Below are 23,996 nucleotides of genomic sequence, written 5' to 3' on the forward strand. Positions count from 1 at the left end.
GGAGGAAGAGGACTGGGCAAGGCTTTGTGTTTGTGTCCTGAGCTACTGCTTCCCCCACCATTACCAGCTAAACTTCTAATGGCACCATCTGAGCTCTACAGAGTTAAAATCCTTCCAAGTACCCCCCCCTGCCCCAATCCTCTTAAGTCTCATGCTGTTGCAAAACTGCAAGTGGTACCATACCACATAGGGTTGGGGGGGGGGAGTGATTTAAGAATGTTTGACCTTGTATACCTGGCTAAGCTTTTTAGATTTGATTTGGTGAAGGTAAAAGGCACCTTAGCAGAAAGGATTGCAGAAAAAGACAGACTGTGGGAGAACCGGAGGGAAGAGGGAAGATGTGGGCATTAGACTTTAGAAAAGCAGATTTCGACAATCCCAGTGTCATTAAGCAAAGTACCATGGAAAGATTAAGTTATATGAAAAGGAGTGTATGAATAGGGATGGCAGCTTTTGAAAGCCATTACTATAGTTAGGAGCCACAGCCATGCAAAATGAGAAAGAATGGTGAGAACTGCCGGAAACTGATGTGATTTGGTCAGGGACCTTCTTAATGAACGGAAAGTCAAAAAGGGGAGTACAAAGGGAATCAAACACTAAGAGAAAGTATGTTTGCCTAGATGAAGTAAGAGCAAAGGCAGAAATTAGTTGTAGCTGCTGAGAGTTGAAATAAAGTTCCTCGCTTAGAAGAGAAAGGAAAACAATACAATAGGGCAGATAAGGAAGAGAAAAAAATCACAGGACGAAGAACAAGTGTGTGCCGATGAAACATATGCATAATCAAACTAAGTTGCAATCCTCCTGATGACATTTACCTAAATGGTACAGGAATTGTCAGTGTAATGCAGCCTTACAAAAAGCTGCTCTACATTGTGTTAACAGGAGCTGTATTTCCAAGACTTGAAAACTAGGCTATGCTGCTGTAGTCAGCACTAATAAGACCTCATGTGTAGGACAATGTTTTGTCCTTGGTGCCATTATTCAAGGAGAATGGTGAACTGGGGCAGGGAGGGGGGAACTGGAGGAACAGAAAACTATGAATATAATGAAAGCATTGTACATAAACTGTGAAATAGCTGAACGAATGGAATGAGTTTATCCTAGAGAAAACACACTTGAACCAAGAGAATATGGTTACCTGTTCATGGTAACCCCGGAACAATCTATCTCAAGATAGATTTAGGAAACAGCAGGGAAATAATGCATGGATGTGATGCACTAATGACTGACAAATGTTTTGTGGGAAGAGCTTTGTAGGCAAGGGTGCAGGAAGTGGCCAGGGATCTTGAAAAGGGTTCATGCGTAGTAGAGAGGAAACAGTCACCCAAGCGACGGTCAGAAAAATATAATACTTAATCAAGTGAGAGTTTGTGTGACGTCACATTGAAATCTATGGATAGAAAGACTTGAATGGGACAGTCTTGTTCCCGTGGAGCCAAAAATCCAAGTTGGATGCCCACGAATGCCCAGTACACCCCAAAGAGGATAAAATCTCTGAGCTGGACAAAGGTTCTTATAACACAAATGGAGGATATATTTCTTTAGTGTGTCAGCCATCCCTATACAGTCCAAAAAGATGCAACATCAGTTTTGCTAATAGACTTTTAACACAGCAATATCCATGTCCCCTGCTTCCATCTAATCCCTCCAAGTGTATTTTAAATGTGCTGCTGATTTAATATAGGTATTATAACAACTGAGCAATAGTATACATGGTGCCTAGGGATGCCTTGTAATTTCTTTCCTTGGTGGTTTCCAGGAAAAGATTATCATTAGGCAGGCAACTGCTGGAGATGTTTTAAATATGTGTACATCATTTTAAGGCCACGGATTTGATGATCCAACTCTATGGTTCTGTGGTCAGTCACTGAGAGTTTGACCCCAGAGCTTTTAGGAGGGTGGCTAAGTACAGTTGCTGGCACCACTATCCTTATGAATTAAAAGTTACTTGGTAATAGAGATGGGCAGGTACTTAATCTGATTAGTTGTAATGTTATATCATGCCTTCCAGTGACTTATAGCACTTAGAGATTGTTAATGGAAAGGGCTGCTGCTTAGGAATTACATCGTTTCTATGAAACAACTTCATGGTGCCGTACAGCATTGGCAGTGACCACTAACAATAGCTGAATTAATGTGAATAATCTCCATGCTTTTCAGCAGTCATCAGAAAAGTGATAAGATTCTCAATGTCTGGGGTCACAGGACACCCTATCCCTGTATTAAAGCTCATTAGCACTTCCATTTCTAACTTCAAAAAAATGATTTAGTAACTGGTTCACACTTTGAACTGGTTTGGATACATTCCATATTATAATTATATCCAGTGTGGTTTTTTCTGGGGGGGGGGGGGAGGTGAGGAAACTCACCAGGATGTTTGTTTGTTTATTGCAGGCCCAGTCGCAGTGCCACCCCCCACCGCTGCCCCAGGCGGTGGCTAAAAGTAAGTTGTAATTAATAAACACAAGCAGACAATGATCTGGATTAGAAATGACCACAACTTTATTGATTACAGATATAGGTGGATTTTTGGCTCAGGCATTGGGTGTATATCCGCCCCACCCCACCCCAACAAAAAATTTTTTATTTAATTTTAAAAAGGTAAGGGAACTCAGTTACCACAAGTTCCTGCTCAACACACACACACCCTGCCGATTTTATCATATATCACACTTTTATAACTGTAATATAATTCCTACAAACTGAATATAAGGATAAATATTTATCTGAAGGAGAACTATAATAGTGTATTTCCACACATGGCTACCCCATCCTCCAAAATTGTTAGATGCTTTTGCCCACTGTTAAGGCATTCTGTAGCGGGAACAGAAGACACTTTTAGCCCATTTCGGGTATATTTATTTTTGGGTCTCCCAGCTAAGAACAGTAAATATTACAGAATATTAAGTATCTAGATCGATGACGTGGTTGCATTTAGAATTCCGTGTACGCATTCTGGTCACCCCACCCTCAGAAGAGATGACATAGTGGTGCAAAATACATTTCTCCGTCCTTCTCCTTGGCTACAAGGATAACAAGAAAACCTGCCTGAACTTTGCATGAGGAAATATATGGCCCTGTGAAATTCATAAAATATTGCAGTCAGAGGCTCCCTACATTTAAATGCAATATGGGGGGGGGGAGGAAAGATGAGATTTGAGCTGTATGGCACCCACAGAATTTGGAGGACTGTAGAGTTGAGACCATCTGCAACGGGGGTAGGATAGCCTGTGGTCTTCTAGATGTTTAAGACTCCAGCTTCCATCAAGTACAACCAGCAGGGCAAGTGGATGGTTGGAAAGGTACTGGTAACCACACAACATCTGGAGAGTTGCCAGATGTACAGAGTTCTATACTTACTAAGTCTTGGGAGAAAGTGCTGGAGTGTATAATTATGACCATCCAGAAAAAGCTAAAATTTTCATCGGAGAACATTCTTCTGAACTATGTACCTATTATATGGAAGTTAACATCAAGGCAACAAAAATGAATTCTACATGCTCTAATGGTAGCCAAGAGACTGTTATTGATGAAGAATAAAGGATATAACCCGCTGTAATAAATGGATTGATAATATGATAGCACTCACAACTTTGGATAAATAGGACAATATTTGGAATGACTTTATACAAAATGTAGTAGGCTATTAATATTTACGTATGTATTAGGATAATAATATCAAATTATATAAGAATGTATGGGTTAGGGCATTTTTCGTGTATTGCCTATGTTTGTATATTCCTTTCTACACATTTTTGTGCCTTTTTCTTTTTTTCTTTGCATCACTTTTATTTCTTTATAATTGAAAACTTTTCAATAAAAAAATATTGCTACCAAACATCTGGTTAGCCTCTACAAGATCTGGCTGTCCTCTACTATTTCTCGTTTGAATTGTACACCATCACTTCTGATTAATTCCTCCGTTTCAGAGAGAGGAAGGAGGGAGGTTTGGAATACAGGATGGCCTATGAAGAAGAACATGGGACTTCAATTTCCTTACACACATCCACACACCTTAGGTGATATGCTGAATGCAAGCAAGTGACAATCGATATGCTTGCCTTCAGTTTAACAAACTCTGCCTCATGCTCCCAGGGTTCCTCATCCTTATGGTTTTTTTCTGTGATTTTGCCTCCTTTTGAGGAGTCATTGGGAAAAGTCTTTATACTTCTGGAACAAGCACAAGGGAAGCTCTACATAGAGCATATTGCCGTAATCCTATAGTGTTTAAATGCAAGGTAAGAGAGATAATGCATGATAAGTGAAATGCTGCTGCTGCTGACTTTTACTTAAAAATAATAAAAATAGCTCAGATGGAGACTCTTATCAACCAGCCTAAAATTATGGCAACTGGTCCAGATATATATAGATAGATATAGATATAGATATAGATATAGATATAGATATAGATATAGATATAGATATAGATATATAGCCTCCTTATATTGCCCCCTCCCCTGCCATAGCCAGTTAGTAACTCTGCCTCATATTCCTTAGAGGGGTGGCCCTATTTAGATCCAAATAGAATTTTCAAGCCACATGTAAATTAGACTATCAGAGACTATTCTAAATTATATTAATAGGATACTGTCATTTCTCCATAGAAGGATTAACATCTAGGTGGCACTGTAGCACAGAAGTCAATTTCAGCAGGCTCCTGGGGGTTATAATTAATATCCAGAGCTAAAAATAAGTAAAAAAGTGCAAAGTAGCAATTATAATTATAACTTTTTATAAGTGACAGAAGAGTGACAAAGGCAACATTGTATGTGGAAAGCTGCCTCTTCTTCAAGTAGTACTTCTATTTAATTGGGGGGGGGGATACTAAAATGCAAACGAAAAAAACCTAAGAGAATGAACATTTTGAACATTTTGTCTGGGTTAAAATGGTTTTGTTTTTTTAAAAAAAAGTATTGCCTCACCTATCTTTTTATCACATCACTTCTTAACTTTTATATATGTAAAAATATGTATATAACCTCACTCACCCTCTGTCAGAAGCACTCGGATCTGATCCCAACAAGTTACCGTATTTTTCGCTCTATAAGGCGCACCAGACCACAAGACGCACCTAGTTTTTGGAGGAGGAAAACAAGAAAAAAATATTCTGAATCTCAGAAGCCAGAACAGCAAGAGGGATCACTGCACAGCAAAAGCAGCAATCCCTATTGCTGTTCTGGCTTCTGGAATAGCTGCGCAGCCTGCATTCGCTCCATAAGACGCACACACATTTCCCCTTACTTTTTAGGAGGGAAAAAGTGAGTCTTATAGAGCAAAAAATACGGTAAATACATATATAAGCTGGGAGCAAAAGGGAGAGAGAGAACTACCACCATAAAAATAATAAATAGAAAAAATAGAATAGATTAGAAATACTTTATTGTAAATCCAGTTCTTTATTATAAATCCAGTTCTTACAGCATTTTTGGAAGATGCTAAGACCCAGATTTCTATGAGTTCCTGAGAGAGTTTCTTTGATGATTGGAAAACCACCAAAATCACCTCTAGTTCTGTTTTTCATTTAAGAAATTATTTTTATTACCCAAGGAAGTATATTTTACTTCTCTAGTTCTCTAGTTGTGCTTGTTCTCTTTCGACATGGTGCATGGGTGATGCAGTCAGAATTGTGTTTCCAGGTGTCCTAAAAGAGTGTGGTGGAATATTAAAGATGTGTCGCCCAAAATTCATGTGTTTTGCCTATTCTGAAAGACACACTTTGTTTTGGTCTGTTTTTAGTGAAACAGCAAAACTCATGTATTTTGGGTATGTGTTAAGAATGCCATACCTTTTCAATCACGACAATAAACAATAGATATGCATAATCTTAATTTATCTGGTTGGTTGGTTGGTTGGTTGTAAGTTGCTTTGGGTTGCCCTGGGTAAGATAAAGCACTAAGAAACTAACAACCACAATAGTGATGATGATGATGCCGCCACAGTTCAGCACCCCTCCATAACACCCTGCACTCCCTCTAAATTTGAGAAAGTGCTGCTAGGGGAGGGTGGGTTGATCAAAATCGCCTCCACCTGCATTCTGCCAATAGATTCTTACCCATAACAATAGAAAGTAACATGCTTTGTGCCAGTACAGGAGAGGGCATGGATTTAATAAATCGTTTTCCTAATGAAGAGCTTCTCAGGCTTGTATAAGGTTTTATTGAATAAATTGACACCTTCAGGGTTTTTGACAGTATGAAAGCACGTAGTACCCTTTTGTTTTTTCCATCGCATGTTGCTGTATTGGGTGTTGAACCATCTGAAGTGACTGAGCAGCATTTACACGTAGTACTTAGACACGATGGCGGAAACTCAACCTCTCCACCCTCAGTGCTGCTACTCCAGAAAAATAATACAAAATCTCCCATGCTGCAGAAAAGCAAAAGTGTAAATGTTGGGAGATCTGATCATGGATATAATACCATGTGGTTTGGTCCTGGAGCAGCAGTTTTTTAAAGGTGGTTATTAACTTTACAGATCATTTTGTATTATGTGAACTTGTACAGAGGGAGATTAATAAAGTTATGAGGAAAGAAGCGGAGAAAGGGAACAACATTTTTTCATCCATTGGCTTTAGTAGATTGCTGATTGCATTAAGCAACTATATGCACATCCGAAATTTAAAGGAGGAAATGAAAGTGGGAGGCGGAAAGAGAGAAATGGGAATATTGTATTGAGAAGTTTTATTCTGGAAGAAATATAAAAACTCTCCCTAAAAAGAAGAGATAACTACTGGAACAAGAAAATGAAGATTGTTCCCAATAATTGAATACTAACAGTTTTTATTTGCCATTGAGCCACAGCCTGTGTCACGTATATCTGCAGGAACAGCAGCCTATGAAGAACTGTGAGAAGCACTGCCTATATTTACTTTTTATATTATATATTTTTATTATAATAATTATTAGCAGAACGGAATAGAATAGTACATAGTGCATAATAAAAAAACAGGTTTATGAAAGAAAATGCTGACTTGAAGTACTTTTATATTTGGTTTCTGACCTCGTTCCTTTGTTCCTTTCTTTCCCCCTCCCTTTTGTGTAGGTATGAAACACCCGGCAAGTCCTGACCACATATTTGGAGATGGAATTATGAATCAATCTGCATTTCTGAGGGGCTTTGAAGATAAAGGACTAAGACACGACAGGTCTGACTGTCAATTAAGTAAAGAGAAAAAGAAGATACTGTTTTCCTTCTGTGATGTGTGCAATATACAGTTGAACTCAGCAGCGCAAGCTCAGGTTCATTACAATGGAAAGTCTCATCTGAAAAGAGTAAAACAGCTGAATAATGGGAAGCTACCTGCAAACACGAACACAGGCAATTTGTTTGCAGGTGCCAGCACAGGTACAGTTTTTCATTATATGAGAGAGAGAGAGAGAGAGAGAGAGAGAGAGAGAGAGATCTTAAGTTTGATCTAAAGTGTCAGAGACATTAAGCCTCCCACCCTTTCGTTTGCTCCCTGTAGTGCCAGCCTTGGAAGAAAGCTTTAATTTATTTCTTTGAGTATTGTACTGTACTCTAGACCAAGGGTAGTCAAACTGGTCCCTACTGCCCACTAGTGAGCGTTTCAGGATTCCAGATGGCGGTAGGGAGTTCATGTTACTGCAGCACTGGTGGGCAGTAAGGAAATTTTACCATCAAGAAAGAGCATTAGTGGGCGGTAGGTATAAAAATGTTGAGTACCCCTGCTCTGGGATGCGGGTGGCACTGTGGGTTAAACCACAGAGCCTAGGGCTTGCCGATCACAAGGTTGGCGGTTTGAATCCCTGCAATGGGGTGAGCTCCCGTTGCTCAGTCCCTGCTCCTGCCAACCTAGCAGTTCGAAAGCACATCAAAGTGCAAGTAGATAAATAGGTACCACTCCGGCGGGAAGGTAAACAGTGTTTCCGTGCTCTGTTCTGATTCGCCAGAAGTGGCTTAGTCATGCTGGCCACATGACCTGTACGCCGGCTCCCTCGGCCAATAAAGCGAGATGAGCACCACAACCCCAGAGTTGGCCACGACTGGACCTAATGGTCAGGGGTCCCTTTACCTTCACCTTACCCCTGCTCTAGATCAGCGTTTCCCAACCTTGGGTCTCCAGCTGTTTTTGGATTACAGCTTCCATTGTCCCTATCTGGCAAGACCTGTGGTCAGGGATGATGGGAATTGTAGTCCGAAAACAGCTGGAGAGACCCAAGTTTGGGAAACCCTGCTGCAGACCAGGGATGAGGAGCATATGGCGCTCCACATGTTATTAGAGTCCTAGCTCCCATCAGCCCCAGCTAGTGTGGCCAATGGCCACAGCTTCTCACTTGGTTCCATTGTGATGTCACAATTCCCACCCAATAAACTTCCACCACCACCACTTCCGGCAATTCTTCACCTACTGAGGGAGCTTCAGGTGCAGATGGGCTGGGCAGAGTGGGTGGATGCCTCTAGCAGCCTGGAACAGCTGCTGCCTATTACCCTGTGCATCTTTGAATCCGAAGATAGAAGGAACACAGCAGTTGCAAAGTGTACTGATGCAGGCACCATCCCACCCCTTCCTCAACTTTGCGTGGGCTTGTTTGGGCAAGAGTGGAGAACCTGTGTCCCCACAGTGGGACCCTTAACTCCTGTCCCTCCCAGACAGAATGACTAATGGTCAGAGATTATGGGCATTTTAGTCCAGCAACATCAGGTTCCTCACCCCTGATTCCCCACAGAAACGCTCAGAGTCCCAGGTTTTTCCCAGTGCAGTCTTTATAATGTGAGCTATATACAGGTATTTACAAAAACAGTCCATACAGAGTACCTGCTCCTTAAGGCAAACGAATACTCTCCACCACAGCATCACCACACCACAGCACAACCACCACACAACCACAATTACTGTTGAGCAGGCTTTCCTTTTTAAAACAGGTGATAGCCAATCACACTCCTGCTGAGTCACTCTGACCCAGCACTTCACAGAGTATTGCATCAGCCTGTTGAAGCCTGCAGACTTACTCAGTATCCTGCGAATCCCAACAAATTTCTGAAAACTTCTGACTACATGAGTATCCAAAAGTGCTATATTGATGGTTCAGTTTAGGCACCAAGAAGTGATGTAATGTCATGTGCAGCTGTGCTAAGACAGCAGGTGGGGCAATGTTTTATTTAATTATTTCATGTTGTTTGTTTTAATATGAGGTAGCATAGCTTACCTTATTAATGCCATCACACTTCAAATCAGCAGAAGGGGTAGGGCTCATAATCGACCACATTTCACCTAATTTTCACAAGATTCATTAAGTGAGGGTCAAATTGAAATCCCACACTTCCTGCAGCTTATCCATGTGCCTTTAGAGAAGCCTGCCTCAGCCTTTGAAAGCTAATGTTTTAGAGGGCTAAATTGCACTCTGTCTGATAATACCCAGTGCCCTGTGAGATCAAGTAAATGTTACAAGAATAAAATTATTGCTGGTTCATTTTGGGCTGTGATAGATATATACAGAGAGAGTGTCTCTTTTCTTCTCATAAAGATGCAGAATATGGTTGGATCCTATTTTCTCTTTAAATAATCCTTTGGAGGTCACCTTTTAAAAAAACAGTATCCATCATCCTTTCTTATACTAAGACAGATGGAAAAGGGTGTCTTTGTTTAAGAAACACTATCTGGAGGAGACAGAGGCAGCTGCTTTTGAACAGCTTCTGCTGGTGCAGCAAAGTATTAATGCAGTGACAGATTTAAAATCTCAGTACCAGGGAGCTTATTTGTTTTCATAGATGTGAAGCATTCGCCCTTTTACACCTTGGAAGTTTCACTTCTTTTGCAGTTGTTCCATGTAAATACTTCACACTTTAAAAAAAAGAACCCCCTTCGCTTCCGCCTTTGTTTGGTTTGAATGGAACTATAAAATGATTGGCATTTGCAGTTCACACCTGTGGCGGATCAGACTGTGTTTTGAAGGAATAAACATGAAACAAGACGTGTAGATGTAAGCGGCCCCGTTTCAAAGTTACATTTAGGGGGAGGTGCAGCTGTAACACTGGCTCTTCGCTAGTTCTAGTTAACAAATTAGTTTCCTCCTTCCCAACAGTCTCACATCCTAGAGCAAGTTCACCCTTCAGCTAAAGTTAATGCTGTTTGTTGGCACTGACGTAAACTACTTCATATTTTTTTCAATGTTTGCATCCCTCCTTGCTATAAAAATGTTTAAGGTGGCAAAAGACACACCAAAGTTCACACACACATACAACTAGGATATGAAAATGGCAGGACTCAAAATACCATCTTAAAAGGCAAAGCCCCAAAACACCCACTGAAAAAAGATACAGTCTTGGCAGTGCTGTTTTTCTAGAAAAAGAAGGGCCGGAACTCACCATGAACACCTCCCTCATTCTCTTATAATAGCAATGGCACACACCTTGACAGGTGCTGGAACTGAGTTCCGGCTGAAAAAAGCCCTGGGTCCTGGTTATTTGCTGGCAGGTGAACAGCCACATGGCCAGACAGACTTCCTTCAAAAAGAGTATTACAAGTGCCTCAGTTCTGTGACAACAACAACAAAAATGTCTTGTCTCTCATGTCCGCTCTCTATTCTTTGGATGACAGAGGCCATGGAGCAGGGCCTCAGTAGAAAATCTTGGATGACAGGACAATTCCTAAGGGAGCTGGTGGTTGTCAAGATACACTGGTCCTAAATCATTCAGGTCTTTAAGGCTCCAGAAACAAACTGGTAAGCAGAAAGGCTTTCCTAGTGCATATGTGTTATTCCTTTTCAGCACCAGATGACGACCTTATTTATAATTCTTCTTGACCTGATTTTGATATATATTGCTGTGTTTAGGTAAAGGTAAAGGGACCCCCGACCATTAGGTCCAGTCATGACCAACTCTGGGGTTGCAGTGCTCATCGCTTTATTGCTTTATTGGCCAAGGGAGCCGGCATACAGCTTCCGGGTCATGTGGCCAGCATAACTAAGCCGCTTCTGGCGAACCAGAACAGCGCACGGAATGCTGTTTACCTTCCCGCCGGAGCGGTACCTATTTATCTACTTGCACTTTGACCTGCTTTCGAACTGCTAGGTTGGCAGGAGCTGGGACTGAGCAACGGGAGCTTACCCTGTCGCGGGGATTCAAACCGCCAACCTTCTAATCGGAAGTCCTAGGCTCTGTGGTTTAACCCACAGCACCAATTGCACTAAATCGCTCTCTTCTGTTTTTGGTTGGTTTCTATAAGTGGAACAGAGGAAAAGCATCTCTCTTTCTCCTCAAGCAGCAGAGGGCCTTGGTCCGTCATGCATCCAACTCAAAGAGTATTTAATTTGTTGAATATAATATAAAACTATGCCTCTTGTGCTGTGGAAATGTGTGTGCGGGAGTGAATTTCTTTAGCTCCATATCTTTCGCCAAAACAACTTGCCAGCATTTAAGCCCACTGAAAAACTGGGCTCCCGTTCCTAAGGTTCCTGTGAGGTCATTGTCCAGTGATGGCCTTTTCTAGTGTTTTGCTCAACTCCACAGTGGCACATTTCAATATATTAGTACCATTACAACCAGCATTGTGTGCATTCCCACTATATTCCTGCTTTTTATTTGCTAAGGTCACAATGGTCGCAAGTTTATCACTTTCAGATTTTGAATATTCTCCAGATACTGTTTTCCTTAACTGTTTAAAGAGCACTGGGCGGGGGGGGGGGGGGGGACAGAAACATGGTATGTGTAGGAGGAAATAGGAATGAGGAAACGACTTATTGTATATGGGGCAATGGGGAAGAGAATGAAGTCTGAGTACCCCAGGTAACAATGACGACTGTGTCAAATGTATAGTGGAAGCATGTTCGTGACTCCCCTCCCCCCCTTTTTTACTATATACGTACAAACAAATATAATTCATACAAATACCAGAATCACTTAGATCATCTCCAGCAACATAATTGTAAAACGAAAATACTCATTCCTATGACATGTTTGTTTTCTTAGCTATCACCCAGCTAGTTTCAGTGTACGTTTAAAAAGCTTCCACAAGATGGTGCCATAAGCATTCAGAGAATGATGGTTTTTAGTGAACTGGCTACAGTCACTCCACATGGAGATGATTTAGGGAATGTAACTGTGTTCACACTCTCATTTGCACTCACTGTGTTTCCAGCGCTGAGCTTTCAATTTCTGTTCCTATAACGTTATCCAAAAGGTATACGCTTCCTGTAATTTGTTATAAAATACTGCTTTTTGTTTCTCAAACCTGTTTCACAGTCCTTTAAACCATTCCTAATTTGTCTCTGGCCAAGGACTGAACACATATGCATAGAGTAAAGATATCCCCACTAGTCAACACCCCCTGGTATGTGCACAAACGCAAACCAGTCTGACACTAATGAAGCTGTGCTGATCTGAACAGCTGTGCAGCACGAGAGAGCTGTAAAACACAGCGAAAAGGCAACAACTACACTGTTCTCTAAGGTGGTAATGTGAGCAGACCATATGTCTCCCTCCTCCTCCCTTTAGCTGTAACCTGTACGTACTTACCTGGGAGTAAGTACTACTGAATTCAAATGTGAGTTACTTCAGAGTAGATATGAGAGGAGTGCTCTGCCGGTATCTATTTGGACAAAGTAGATTGCAATCATTTCACGCAAGGCCCGTTTTGTGAATCAAATGTCTTTTCTCTCCCTTTAAAGCTTCCTATTATTGACACTGCTGGGACTGTTCTTTGTGGGTGTATGGCAGAGGGGAAGATACACATGTCTTTGGGGTTTTTTATTACCTTAAAAGAATGTTTAAACAGCTGTTTATCAATCAGAGCCAAATTCCGACGTGTTTCATATCTTTGTACTAAAATATGAGACACTGATTGTACAGGAGTACCAAAACAGGCTAACACTGCAAGAAGCTGAGGCGTCTGTTCGAAAAACACAGGTGTATCATAGAGTATCATTTACAGTAACCAGCCTTTGAGAGGCACGGACTGAAATCAGGTATGCATGTATTTGTTGTTGTTGTTTAGTCGTTTAGTCGTGTCCGACTCTTCGTGACCCCATGGACCAGAGCACTCCAGGCACTCCTGTCTTCCATGGCCTCCCGCAGTCAAACTCATGCTGGTAGCTTCGAGAACACTATCCAACCATCTTGTCCTCTGTCATTCCCTTCTCCTTGTGCCCTCCATCTTCCCCAACATCAGGGTCTTTTCCAGGGAGTCTTCTCTTCTCATGAGGTGGCCAAAGTATTGGAGCCTCAGCTTCACGATCTGTCCTTCCAGTGAGCACTCAGGGCTGATTTCCTTCAGAATGGATAGGCTTGATCTTCTTGCAGTCCACGGGACTCTCAAGAGTCTCCTCCAGCACCATAATTCAAAAGCATCAATTCTTCGGCGATCGGCCTTCTTTATACATATATGCAAAAAAGAAAAAAAAGGTGGGGGTGGAAAACAGAAGGGGAAACAAATGATATTATTAGACAATGATACAGATCTCTTTTTTGGAGAATCAGAACAATTTTAGCTTAATAAGGCATGGTCTGAGTTATAGTTTGCTCTCTTGTAACTGAATTTAGCTGAGTGCAGCTGCAAAGGGATGTTTGAGAAGGCATTTGGGGATACTCTACGAAGTACAGAAAACTGCAGGATTTATTTCCCTATGAAGTTCTGTCGGTGTAGAGTGCATGGGCAAATGGTGACAAAATGACAAATGTGTCAAGTTTTGAAACATTTTAAGCCGAGCCATCTGGTTCTACTTGGCAGTGCAGCCTCTGTAGAAATGGCACATGTCATTTCAGGGTTTTCCATGGCATGTGAAGTTTTCATCTTCTGCCAGTTTTTGCTGTGTTTGTTTAATTGGGTGGAAGTATTAATCAGAGTAGTTTATTAACAACATTGAAAAATGGAAATCTCCATGCAACTTTAATGAAAATATTACTGGCTGAGATGCAGAAAAATCCCATTAGTTCACACTTTCCCCCCATGCTGTTTTTTTTAAAAATAATAAAATAATATGATTCACTCTTTATCCTGCCCATGAAGATACATCAGAGGTCAGCTTGGGTTACGGAAAGTTTGTAAAAACATTATCAACTCAACTTTGTGCTTTCCACCCCCAACCCATTTTTGCGTTCAACTCCGCTATATTTTAATGTCATCACAGTGATTTTTCCTCTTTAAGGAATGTGAAATAGTACCCAAGCCATAATCAGTGTTCTCCAGCAATTTAGAAGTAAATGCTAAAACACTTATTTTATTTCATGTTTTATTTATCAGAATAGCAAATAATTATGCCGTGCTAGTGTAGTTATGTGTACCTACAAAATCTGTTTTTGTGATGTTGTTAGATGATTAAAATGATTAATTTACATAATTACCATTTGTAATGAGTTTAAAAGTTTGGTTTTGATCTTTAAACCAGATGCACTACAAAACAGCTTGTAACTATATGCAGTTAATGTGGGTATTTTTAAAAGAAAGACTTCCTTTTGCATGTTGCAGTACACATTTTATTCCCATGGAATATATTATAGCTGTCTCTTGATTATTGAAACCAGTTTCACAGTGATGCTATCACAATAATTATTAGGCTTCCTGAATACTTTTCACATGTAGCTTTTTCAGTAAGTGAGAAAGGGCTTCTTACATCTTTTGTAACTTATCACCAGATCCCAAATTGATAGGAGTAAGTGTCGGGGCATGAATACTTCTTGCTCATTGTTGTCACAGAAACAGCTGGTTGGTGCTTATTTCCCCCAAACAAATCGTAAGGTATTGGGATGTTGAGGTATAACATCTAAAAGGAAACATACTTATTTCTGGGATTGTGAGCATCAGTTATTTGTAAGGACCTATGCAGCTGTTCAGCAGATGTGCCTTCTTCGTGTACGCCATGTGTACCCTAATGTTTGCCACAGTAAAGACTGTCAGGTGTAAGGAATAAACCAATAATATCTTTCTACCTGAGTGGCGCTGTGGGTTAAGCCACAGAGCCTAGGGCTTGCCGATCAGAAGGTCGGCGGTTCGAATCCCTGTGACAGGGTGAGCTCCCGTTGCTCAGTCCCTGCTCCTGCCAACCTAGCAGTTCAAAAGCATGTCAAAGTGCAAGTAGAGAAATAGGTACCACTCCGGCGGGAAGGTAAACGGCGTTTCTGTGCGCTGCTCTGGTTCTCCAGAAGCGGCTTAGTCATTCTGGCCACATGACCCGGAAGCTGTACGCTGGCTCCCTCGGCCAATAAAGTGAGATGAGCGCTGCAACCCCAGAGTCGGCCATGACTGGACCTAATGGTCAGGGGTCCATTAGGAGCTGGGAAAAGGCAGGACCTGCAACACACTCCTCAGCTGCAGAGTGAGTGCTTTCTCATACCTTTTTGCAGCTTCATTGACAGATAAACCATTGGCTGAAATACACATTCAGCCGAGTCTGGCCTCTTCTCCATGTTTGAGGTGAGCTTTTTGCTTTTTTGTTGTCGTATGTACAATATGTGCTTCCTTTTTATCAACTCATGCTTTATCATTGATTATCACACATATATCCTGCCTTTTATCTTGTGCTGTTTGGTGTAGTCCCCCCCCCCCCCCGGTTTCTCAGCCTTGGGGATGGGAGGAACATTTGGGTTCAATGTAGCAAATGGTACTTTTCCAGTTGGGGCTTTCTGCTTTTAAAAAGCGTTTTGCAGCCAGGACTAGAGAGTCAGTTGACTTCGGCCAAGTGGTGATGGGTAAATAGTTTTCTTGGGCTGCTTGTTGTTACCTGTCATAAGCATTGGGGGGGGGGTTGTCGGGGGAATTAAGATTATGGGGAATTGGGGAATATTTTAAATATTTAATATTTACATCAATTTTAAATATTTAATATTTAAATCAATGTGGAAATCACTTTTCAGAATAGTAGATTGTGATGCATAGCTCTTGTGTCCATAGGCCCAGTTGTCTTTTTGTCAGGGTATTTTTATTTCTTGTATTAATAATGTTAAATTGTATCAGACAAGGACAGTTGAGCTCTTTAGATGTAGTGCTGAGAGGATATACAAGGGCAGCTTTAGTGGAGTGTAGCTGGAGAGGACAGAAGTCTGATTGTATGGACTAGAGAATGGAGTTGGAGAGTGATGGCTGAATATATTAATTTTTGTTTACCTCAGTTTCTCATTTTTCCAATATTAAGTTCAGTTTTCCACATCGGTTTGAGGTGATATTTTGTGAGCACAGGCTCAGGCAGCCTGTAACAGGGCCTAAGCAGTGGCATAAGCTACAGCCACAAGACAAGGATTTGGGATCAAACAGGCCACATCTTTATTGGATTACAGGAGTCAGTAGGCTTTGGCTAACGTGTTGGGTATATATCCAGCATCATCCAGCCTGCCTGCTGGATGATTGTTCATTAGGGTTGATCCTAAGTTAGGGGTCACCCTAGGACGTAGATGCGACCCAGCAGAATCACCACTATAAGTTTAGTAACATCGCCCTACAACCCTGTGTGGGCACCTGGATAGAAGCACCTGGACCTCCTTAACAGGGTACCCCTTTCTTTGAGGGGGGCGTTGAGAGTCCCAACCCCCACTGCCTTGACTAACAACCCATCCCAATGCCTTATCCGCCATTAAGTGGTGACAATTGCTATGAGGAAGGCGAAAACCTTGAGACAGACCCAATATGTCTGGAGGAAAAAAATCCTGCCTGGCCCTGAAAACAGGGACCGAGATTTAGATAGGGAGATCATGCATATGACCAGCCCACTCCTTTGGGCGAGTCGTAGCGTGCTGCCAAGAGAGGGAGGGTGGGTGGGTGATCCAGCTCTGATGGAGCTGCCAAGATCGTGTGCACTTCTTATTTAAGCCCAGTGAGTGGAGCTGACTGAGGATCTCAATGAGAAGTTCCCAGTCAAGTCTGCTCCTGAAAACTTGATCCCCAGCCCACATGTGATTGGCTGAAGTTGCAGGTGGGCCATGTCAATCATCACAGCTGGCGGAGGAGGACGTGGCGTCCTCCACCGGCCATTTTAATCTCTCCCCCTGCCCCAGCAGCAAGCTGCATCATGCTGCAACCGCCACCTCCCTGCAGAGAAGGTAAGTGGACTTACATCATGAAAATTCACCGGCATTTTAGTGTTTAGTTTTTTCTACTGTACACATTTTTACATACAATTTTGCCTAATATACACATCTATACATTGTTTGCATTTGTTCCATCCCATCAACAAACACTGGCGTCTGAGGGAGGTGGAAGATGAATGGATGCAGTGAAGGGACAGAGAGAGATTTTGGCAGATAAATTGCAGTTTGTTACTGAAGTTGGTGAGGTTCTGACAGAAACTGAGGAAGAGAAGGCAGGCTTTAGCTGAGCATAAAAGGTAGAAAAGAAACTTCAGGATTGTTGAAAATGGTCAGTAATGATGCTTGGCCAGATAAAGAGCAGAGTATGAGGCATAGGAGTCAATTCCTTGGGGCTGAGATCCCTTCAGCCCCACAATAAAACATTTGAGGGGGGCAGCCCCCCCAAGTTGATTAGCATTCCCATTCAAGTGCTGTGCATGGACAGCATCATGTGATTGAAGGGCAGGGCTTATCTGGGGGCCCCAATATTTTATTCAAGTTTGCAACCCTGGTATGAGGGGAGCATGGATTTAAAATGAGCCGGTTGGTGTGTTTTTTTAATGCCTCAAAATGCACATAGCACCCTGAGGACATGAATGGGGATAATGTATAGAAGATGTATGTCGGGCTGGGAGCAAGCATGCCAAATAGCTTGGTAGGACAGTAGAACAAACAAGCTAAGATTTAAGTATAGGGTGGAGTTGGTGTTAAAACAACAGAGTTTGGAGTGGGGTGGCCAACACGGTACCCTCTAGATGCTGTTGGATGGATGACAATTCCCATCTTCCATTGGGGCTGCAGGTGGGAGTTGCACTCCAATATCATACATTGGCTACCTTGATCTAGAGCAGTGGTCAGATGTGCCAGGTGACATAAAGGGATGATGACACTTCAAGAGAGTGTTATCCAGGGGCGCCAACTTATAAAAAATATTGGGGGGGCCCATACCGGGGTCCTGCCCCAGGAAGTTTTCTAAATTTTAGATGAAAATTAGTGAGTTTTAAAGTTTTTTAAAAGTATTTTAGAGTCATATGATCAACATTAGAACCCCGAAAACTCGACTCTCTATAACTCCACACTCCGGGAAACTCGACAAGCCTGAAACACCTTTTGGCTTTGAAAAAAGAAACAAAACAAAAACACGCACGGTATTTTCGTAAAAAGCTAATTTAATTTACAGTAACAATTATGCTTATAGACTATTACAGAGCAGTGAATATATAGCTCTGAAAAGACTGAAATGATATTTAAATAAATCCTAAACTATCATTAAAAGAATAAAACAAAATATTGCTGTCGCACAGTAATAGCACTTTGATTAATAAGTGAAATAGCTAATTTAAGCTTACTTTGAATAAGGCTGAGGGTTCATTAAATAAACATAATATCTTAAAGTTAATGCTTTAATACAGTTAATAAAGTTAATACAGTATGCCTAATACTGTATGTAAATACTGTAATACTGTATGTAAATAACGGGCTTTAATTGGGTCTTACACCCTAAAAATATTTAAGTATTTGAAAATAACTAATACAGTACTATAGTAATATAGAAATACAGTACTAAACTAGTACTAATATTTCAAAACTGAAAATTTAACATTCTGTATGTATTTAATTCTCTATTTTATAAAGATTTTTAATATCTGACAGTGAGTTTGGAGTAGCCCAATGCAAAAATCCTGAGGATCCATGTGGATCCATGCTTTGTAACCACGTTTTTGCACCACTGTGACCCTAGGCAACAGTGGGTGCGTGCTTTTTTTGGTGCAAGTTGTAGCCATGGACATGCTATGTGATCTGATGGTGAATTTGGGGTGACCCAATGCAAAAATCCTGAGGATCCATGTGGATCCGTGCTTTGTAACCACGTTTTTGCACCACTGTAAGGTCGGCAGTTCGAATCCCCGCAACGGGGTGCGCTCCCGCTGCTCGGTCCCAGCGCCTGCCAACCTAGCAGTTCGAAAGCACCCCCGGGTGCAAGTAGATAAATAGGGACCGCTTACCAGCGGGAAGGTAAACGGCGTTTCCGTGTGCTGCGCTGGCTCGCCAGATGCAGCTTCGTCACACTGGCCACGTGACCTGGAAGTGTCTCCGGACAGCGCTGGCCCCCGGCCTCTTGAGTGAGATGGGCGCACCAACCCCAGAGTCTGTCAAGACTGGCCCGCATGGGCAGGGGTACCTTTACCTTTACCTTTTACTAACCCTAGGCAACAGTGGGTGCATGTTTTTTTGGTGCAAGATGTAGCCATTGACATGCTATGTGATCTGATGGTGAATTTGGGGTGACCCAATGCAAAAATCCTGAGGATCCATGTGGATCTGTGCTTTGTAACCACGTTTTTGCACCACTGTGACCCTAGGCAACAGTGGGTGCGTGTTTTTTTGGTGCAAGATGTAGCCATTGACATGCTATGTGATCTGATGGTGAATTTGGGGTGACCCAATGCAAAAATCCTGAGGATCCATGTGGATCCGTGCTTTGTAACCACGTTTTTGCACCACTGTGACCCTAGGCAACAGTGGGTGCGTGATTTTTTTGGTGCAAGATGTAGCCATGAACATGCTATGTGATCTGATGGTGAATTTGGGGTGACCCAATGCAAAAATCCTGAGGATCCATGTGGATCCATGCTTTGTCACCACGTTTTAAATGGGGAGGGAAGGAAAAACACAGAAGAGTCAAGAAGCACAAGAGGGGTGTGCGGAGAAGCAGCTGGCTAAGAATGCAGGGGAGGAGTTTAACGGGGTGGGGGGAGGAAAGGAAGGCAAAAGTCCCCCCCCCCCAAGCCAGCCCTCTCTCTCTCTCTCCCACCTACATCCCTAGAGCACGGAGAGGAGGAGGTGGTGGGCTGGAGCCTGCACGCAGTGTGACTAGGAAAGAATTAGAAGGAAGGACTCGATCCTTTCTTAACCCTCTGCTTGCCAGGAGGGCAGGGGATTCCCTGCTCTTTGTTGAGTTTGAGCAAACGCAGCAACAGAAGCGGGTGGGCAGTAAGACCCTGAGGCAGAATGCAGGAAAGCAGCAGCTTCCGCCTTCCCTCCGCCCGCCCGATCTTTTTTTTGCCTATTTTTGCCCCTGCGCTCCAGCGAGTCAGCTCCAGGGACCACACATTCGCTCAATAACACGCACAGACATTTCCCCTTACTTTTTAGGAGAAAAAATCTGTGTGTTATAGAGCGAAATTTACGGTAATAATTTTCTTAAATTATTGGGGGGGCGGAGCGAATTTTTGAGGGGGCTCGGGCCCCCTCAGGCCCCATGGAGTCGGCGCCTATGGTGTTATCAGACTGCAGGTCACAGTAGAAACAAGAAGCAGAGGTGGGGGGGGGGGTAGAGAAGGTACACACTGTGAGTGATAATGTGGTGGTCAGAAAGAGGGTGTTCTCTTAGGGCAGGGAGCCCAGTACATAACAGTTCTTGTAGAACACAAGGTCAAGGGAGTGAATGGGACAGTGAGTGGCCGAGTCTGTCCAAAGTCACAGGCCTCTGGAGGAGTTTAGTTGGGTGGGGAGGAGTGGAAGGTAACTTGATCAGTGAGATGTTCATCCATGGATACGGAAGTCATGAAGGGGCAAGGGTCGAGTGTTGTGAAAGAGAAGAAAGGTAAACAAAGGGCCAAGATCAGTTAAGAGTGTAGAAGTAGGTCCAACAGCAAAGGGGGAGCACAAAGGTACAGAATAAAATTTCAAAGGTAAAAAACAATTGGTAGCTGGAAGCGATTTGGGAAGAGGGCTACCTGCCCCGCCATTTTGACTGACAAGAGTTTGGGGACTAAAAAAAAAAAAGGAGAGACCTTTGAAGAAGAAATCAGCAGTGGGGCTGAGGCTGGTGAGAGCAAGTGAGGGAAAAGCAAACGGGTAGAGATGTACACATCATAAGGTGCAGTTCAACTGAAGGAATGGTTGGACGCCAAACGAGCACCATATGGTCTAGGGTCCAAAGCACATGTTCTGTTTGCTGCATATCTATATACAAGGAAAAAATGTTGCTGAAATGAATTGGGAAGCATTTTTCCACAGTGCAAATTGCAGGCACAGGCCACCAAATCTGGATTGGGGCCATAGTAGTGGACAAAGGTTAAAGCCCCCCCCCCCCAATTCCTCCATGCTAGGGTTCTCATCTGAACTGGTTCCCTGCATTGCCAGTCTGTGCTGGCTACAAATGGCTAGCCAGTTTGCAAGGTCAGTAGTCCATAGTTTAGCTCTAAATATTTACCACATTCATTTCTGTCTGGGCGGGAAAAAAGGCTTTATGTTTTTAACTATTTTAGGATAGCATATAACTGATGTTTCTTGTTTTCTGAACATGCGTTGTTCATTTTCTTAGTAGCAAAAAACAAAACAAAAAACCCCTCAGTCAATATGTCACTGTTTTCATTTTTAATACCACCTCCAATAATAACCCCCGCCTCCCCATCAGCATATTGGCTCCGGATGTTCCTCTGTCACTGTGGAAAACCCAGAGCTAATTTTGACACTTGCTCAGTTTGGGAAGATGATTCTTCATTCTGCGTGGCTTGCAGCTATATCTGTAGAGCCATTTCATAATCATCCGTCTTTTGCTTGAATTTGATCACAGCCGCTGAATCCCCTGCGTTGGTAATGAAGCCTTAAGGTTGCCTTTTCCTCACCATAAATCCATCTCAGAGACCTTACTTTGACAGTGTGTGTGTCTGTGTGTGTGTGTGGTGTGTGTGTTTCAGTACGAATGAATGTGTGGAACTGAAATTGCTCTGCTTTCTTTACAAATGACTCAGTGTGCTTGTCCTTCCCTAAAATGCTGCCAGCATGTAAAGGATTTTCAATGAGCAGTGCAAATAAGCCGGCAGCAGAGAAGGTTTGGAGCTGCACTGTGTAACAGTTTACTGTCACACAGATAATCAGGGTTGGAGAGCCAAGCCTCTGTAGTGTTCACCATACCTCTTTCTGCTCACATACTGGAAGTTTTGTGTTTCTAACCTGGTTTCTTTTATGAGCTGGATATTTAGTACTACCAAAATGTGGAGTGGACTTCCTAGCAGAGGTGAGCAATGAATTTTATTATTATTATGAGTAAGCATTACAGAATTGCTTTGAGGCACATTCCTATACATTTATCCCATGCTTGGCATCATTTCTGTATGTGTGTGGAAGTGGAATTTTGTGTTTCATTTGTGCCGGCAGAGGCAACACAAAAGGCTAGAAAAATAATGAGAAAATGATGACATTGTAAACGTTAACTCCTTTCGGTTTCCTGTCATTTTACTTGTAGAAGAGGCTGTTCTAGCTCTTAGTTATTTCAAATATATCAGAATCCATGTATTGGTACAATATGACATGCTGATCATTAATTGATGAGGCTAATCATCAGTGAGATTGTGTACTTGTGATCAAAAATTATATGCAGGGCACTGAACCCTACTTAGCAGAAAGCTTGACTCGTGGCAGGGATATTATACAGGAGATAAATTACTAACATGACTTGCAACTAATAAAATAAGATAAAAGCAATGGACTGCAAACTGGAGTAACGAAAACGGGAGTCTGACTCTGTGAATATTAAATGGTATGACCTGTCAGTCACAGGACAACCTCCACTAATTCATTTGCAATGACAACTTGTTTTATGAGAGGCATAAAATTACTGTCACTGCCATCTAAGCATGCTTTAATTAAATATGACATTTTAAGTGCTGCACATCTTTCTTTTTTTTAAAGCAGAAATATATTGCTGAAACTAATTTGTGAAGTTCATATCGCCCACCCCTTAAGTTTCAAAACATTCTGGCAGAGGATTAAGTTATGTTTACTTGTCTAAAAAGTTCTAGCCAATCACTTCAGTGTGAATATTATTCATTAAACCTTGCTGTGGGCTTGCTTATCTTCATTGAGGTAGGTGTTTTAGTTATTTGTTTTAGGTCTGGGTAGTATTGTCCCCAATGAAGAGAAAATTACAAGCTAGCATTATGAAACTGGCATTTCTTCTTACAAAATAACTATTTAGGTAGCTTTGCAGATCTTTCAGTAGAAACTAACCTTTCTAATGCTTTCCCCATTAAATTTATTCATGAAGTATTTGTTTTTATAGCTCCCAACGACTGAGTTACAGATAAGAACATGTTTGTTTGACTGAAGATTTGAGAATTTCCATTTACTGGCAGTACACGTAAAGCATGGCTAACCAGGAGCAAACCCATTTGTATTAGCCAATCTGTCTTTGCAAGTCCCAGGGCCACTATCTTGCTAGAAGCCACTGTGTGCTTTTGAAAGCATGAAATTAGTTTTATACTGAGCACATGGTTTCTCATTTAGCAGCTCTTTTTATGGAAATGGTCAATTTATAGTTCACTGCCAGGATTTCGGCCTTCTGTCAAAGCTGATAGATTCGGCTAAGGTGTCCATTGGAGATTAAAAAAATAAAAATAAAGAAAGTGGAGAAGAGAAAAATGCTAATTAGGACCAAGAGAATGGACTTGAACCCATCAGTAAAATATACTCATGACATTATTTTAGATCTCCGGTAGATAGGGTTGTTGTTTTCTTCAGTCATTGCCAGTTCCTGAGTTGGACTTTTTTTTTTATGGACCATAATGAAACTAGGAAAGAAGTTTGTCACATGTAAGTGCCTTTTAAAGTATATTTTCTAGCTCCTCTGACAAACTGCTTTCAACAATTTGGTCAATATTACAACCAAACTGTGTTAGCTTGTCAAAGGATCAAGTATATATAGAAAAGTAGGAATATAAAAGTTTCTTTGTTTTGTGCAATCCTTCCTGTTACTGTTGTAATACTTTAAGGCTGCAAACCTGTACCTACTTACTGAGAGTAAGTCCCGTTGAACTTGAAAGGACTTATTCTGAGTAGACTTGCATAGGATTTTGTTGTAAAGCTGCAATCCTATGCACACTTGCCAGGGAGTAAGCTCTGGTGAATTGCTTCTCATGGGAGTAAGTCCCACGCAACTCAGTGGGACTTGCTTTCAGGTAAACTTGCACAGGTCA

General features: G+C 41.9%; 1 protein-coding gene and 2 long non-coding RNA genes across 10 annotated transcripts in view; 1 reads left to right on the forward strand and 2 right to left on the reverse strand.

Moving 5' to 3' along the window:
- The window catches only part of LOC310833647, a 233,022-nt gene that overhangs the window by 45,086 nt on the left and 163,940 nt on the right, over positions 1-23,996 (reverse strand). The gene's annotated exons all lie outside the window — the stretch shown is intronic.
- LOC310833958 overlaps positions 1-23,996 on the reverse strand; it is a 110,394-nt gene that overhangs the window by 41,877 nt on the left and 44,521 nt on the right. The window lies entirely within an intron of this gene.
- The window catches only part of ZNF385B (zinc finger protein 385B), a 183,178-nt gene that overhangs the window by 29,316 nt on the left and 129,866 nt on the right, over positions 1-23,996 (forward strand). For 4 of the 8 annotated variants that reach the window (XM_083710183.1, XM_083710180.1, XM_083710178.1 and 1 more), the window contains exon 2: positions 7,042-7,344. In XM_083710183.1, coding sequence (XP_083566309.1) covers positions 7,044-7,344 — 301 coding nt within the window. In that variant the 5' untranslated portion in view covers positions 7,042-7,043. Of the gene's footprint in view, positions 1-6,391; positions 6,456-7,041; positions 7,345-21,616; positions 21,632-21,816; positions 22,040-23,996 lie in introns of those variants that run through there. The other 4 variants (XM_083710181.1, XM_083710188.1, XM_083710184.1 and 1 more) reach the window with 4 other exon arrangements.

Source organism: Podarcis gaigeae (assembly GCF_964106915.1).
Source record: "Podarcis gaigeae genome assembly, chromosome: 1".
NCBI classification, from domain to species: domain Eukaryota; kingdom Metazoa; phylum Chordata; class Lepidosauria; order Squamata; family Lacertidae; genus Podarcis; species Podarcis gaigeae.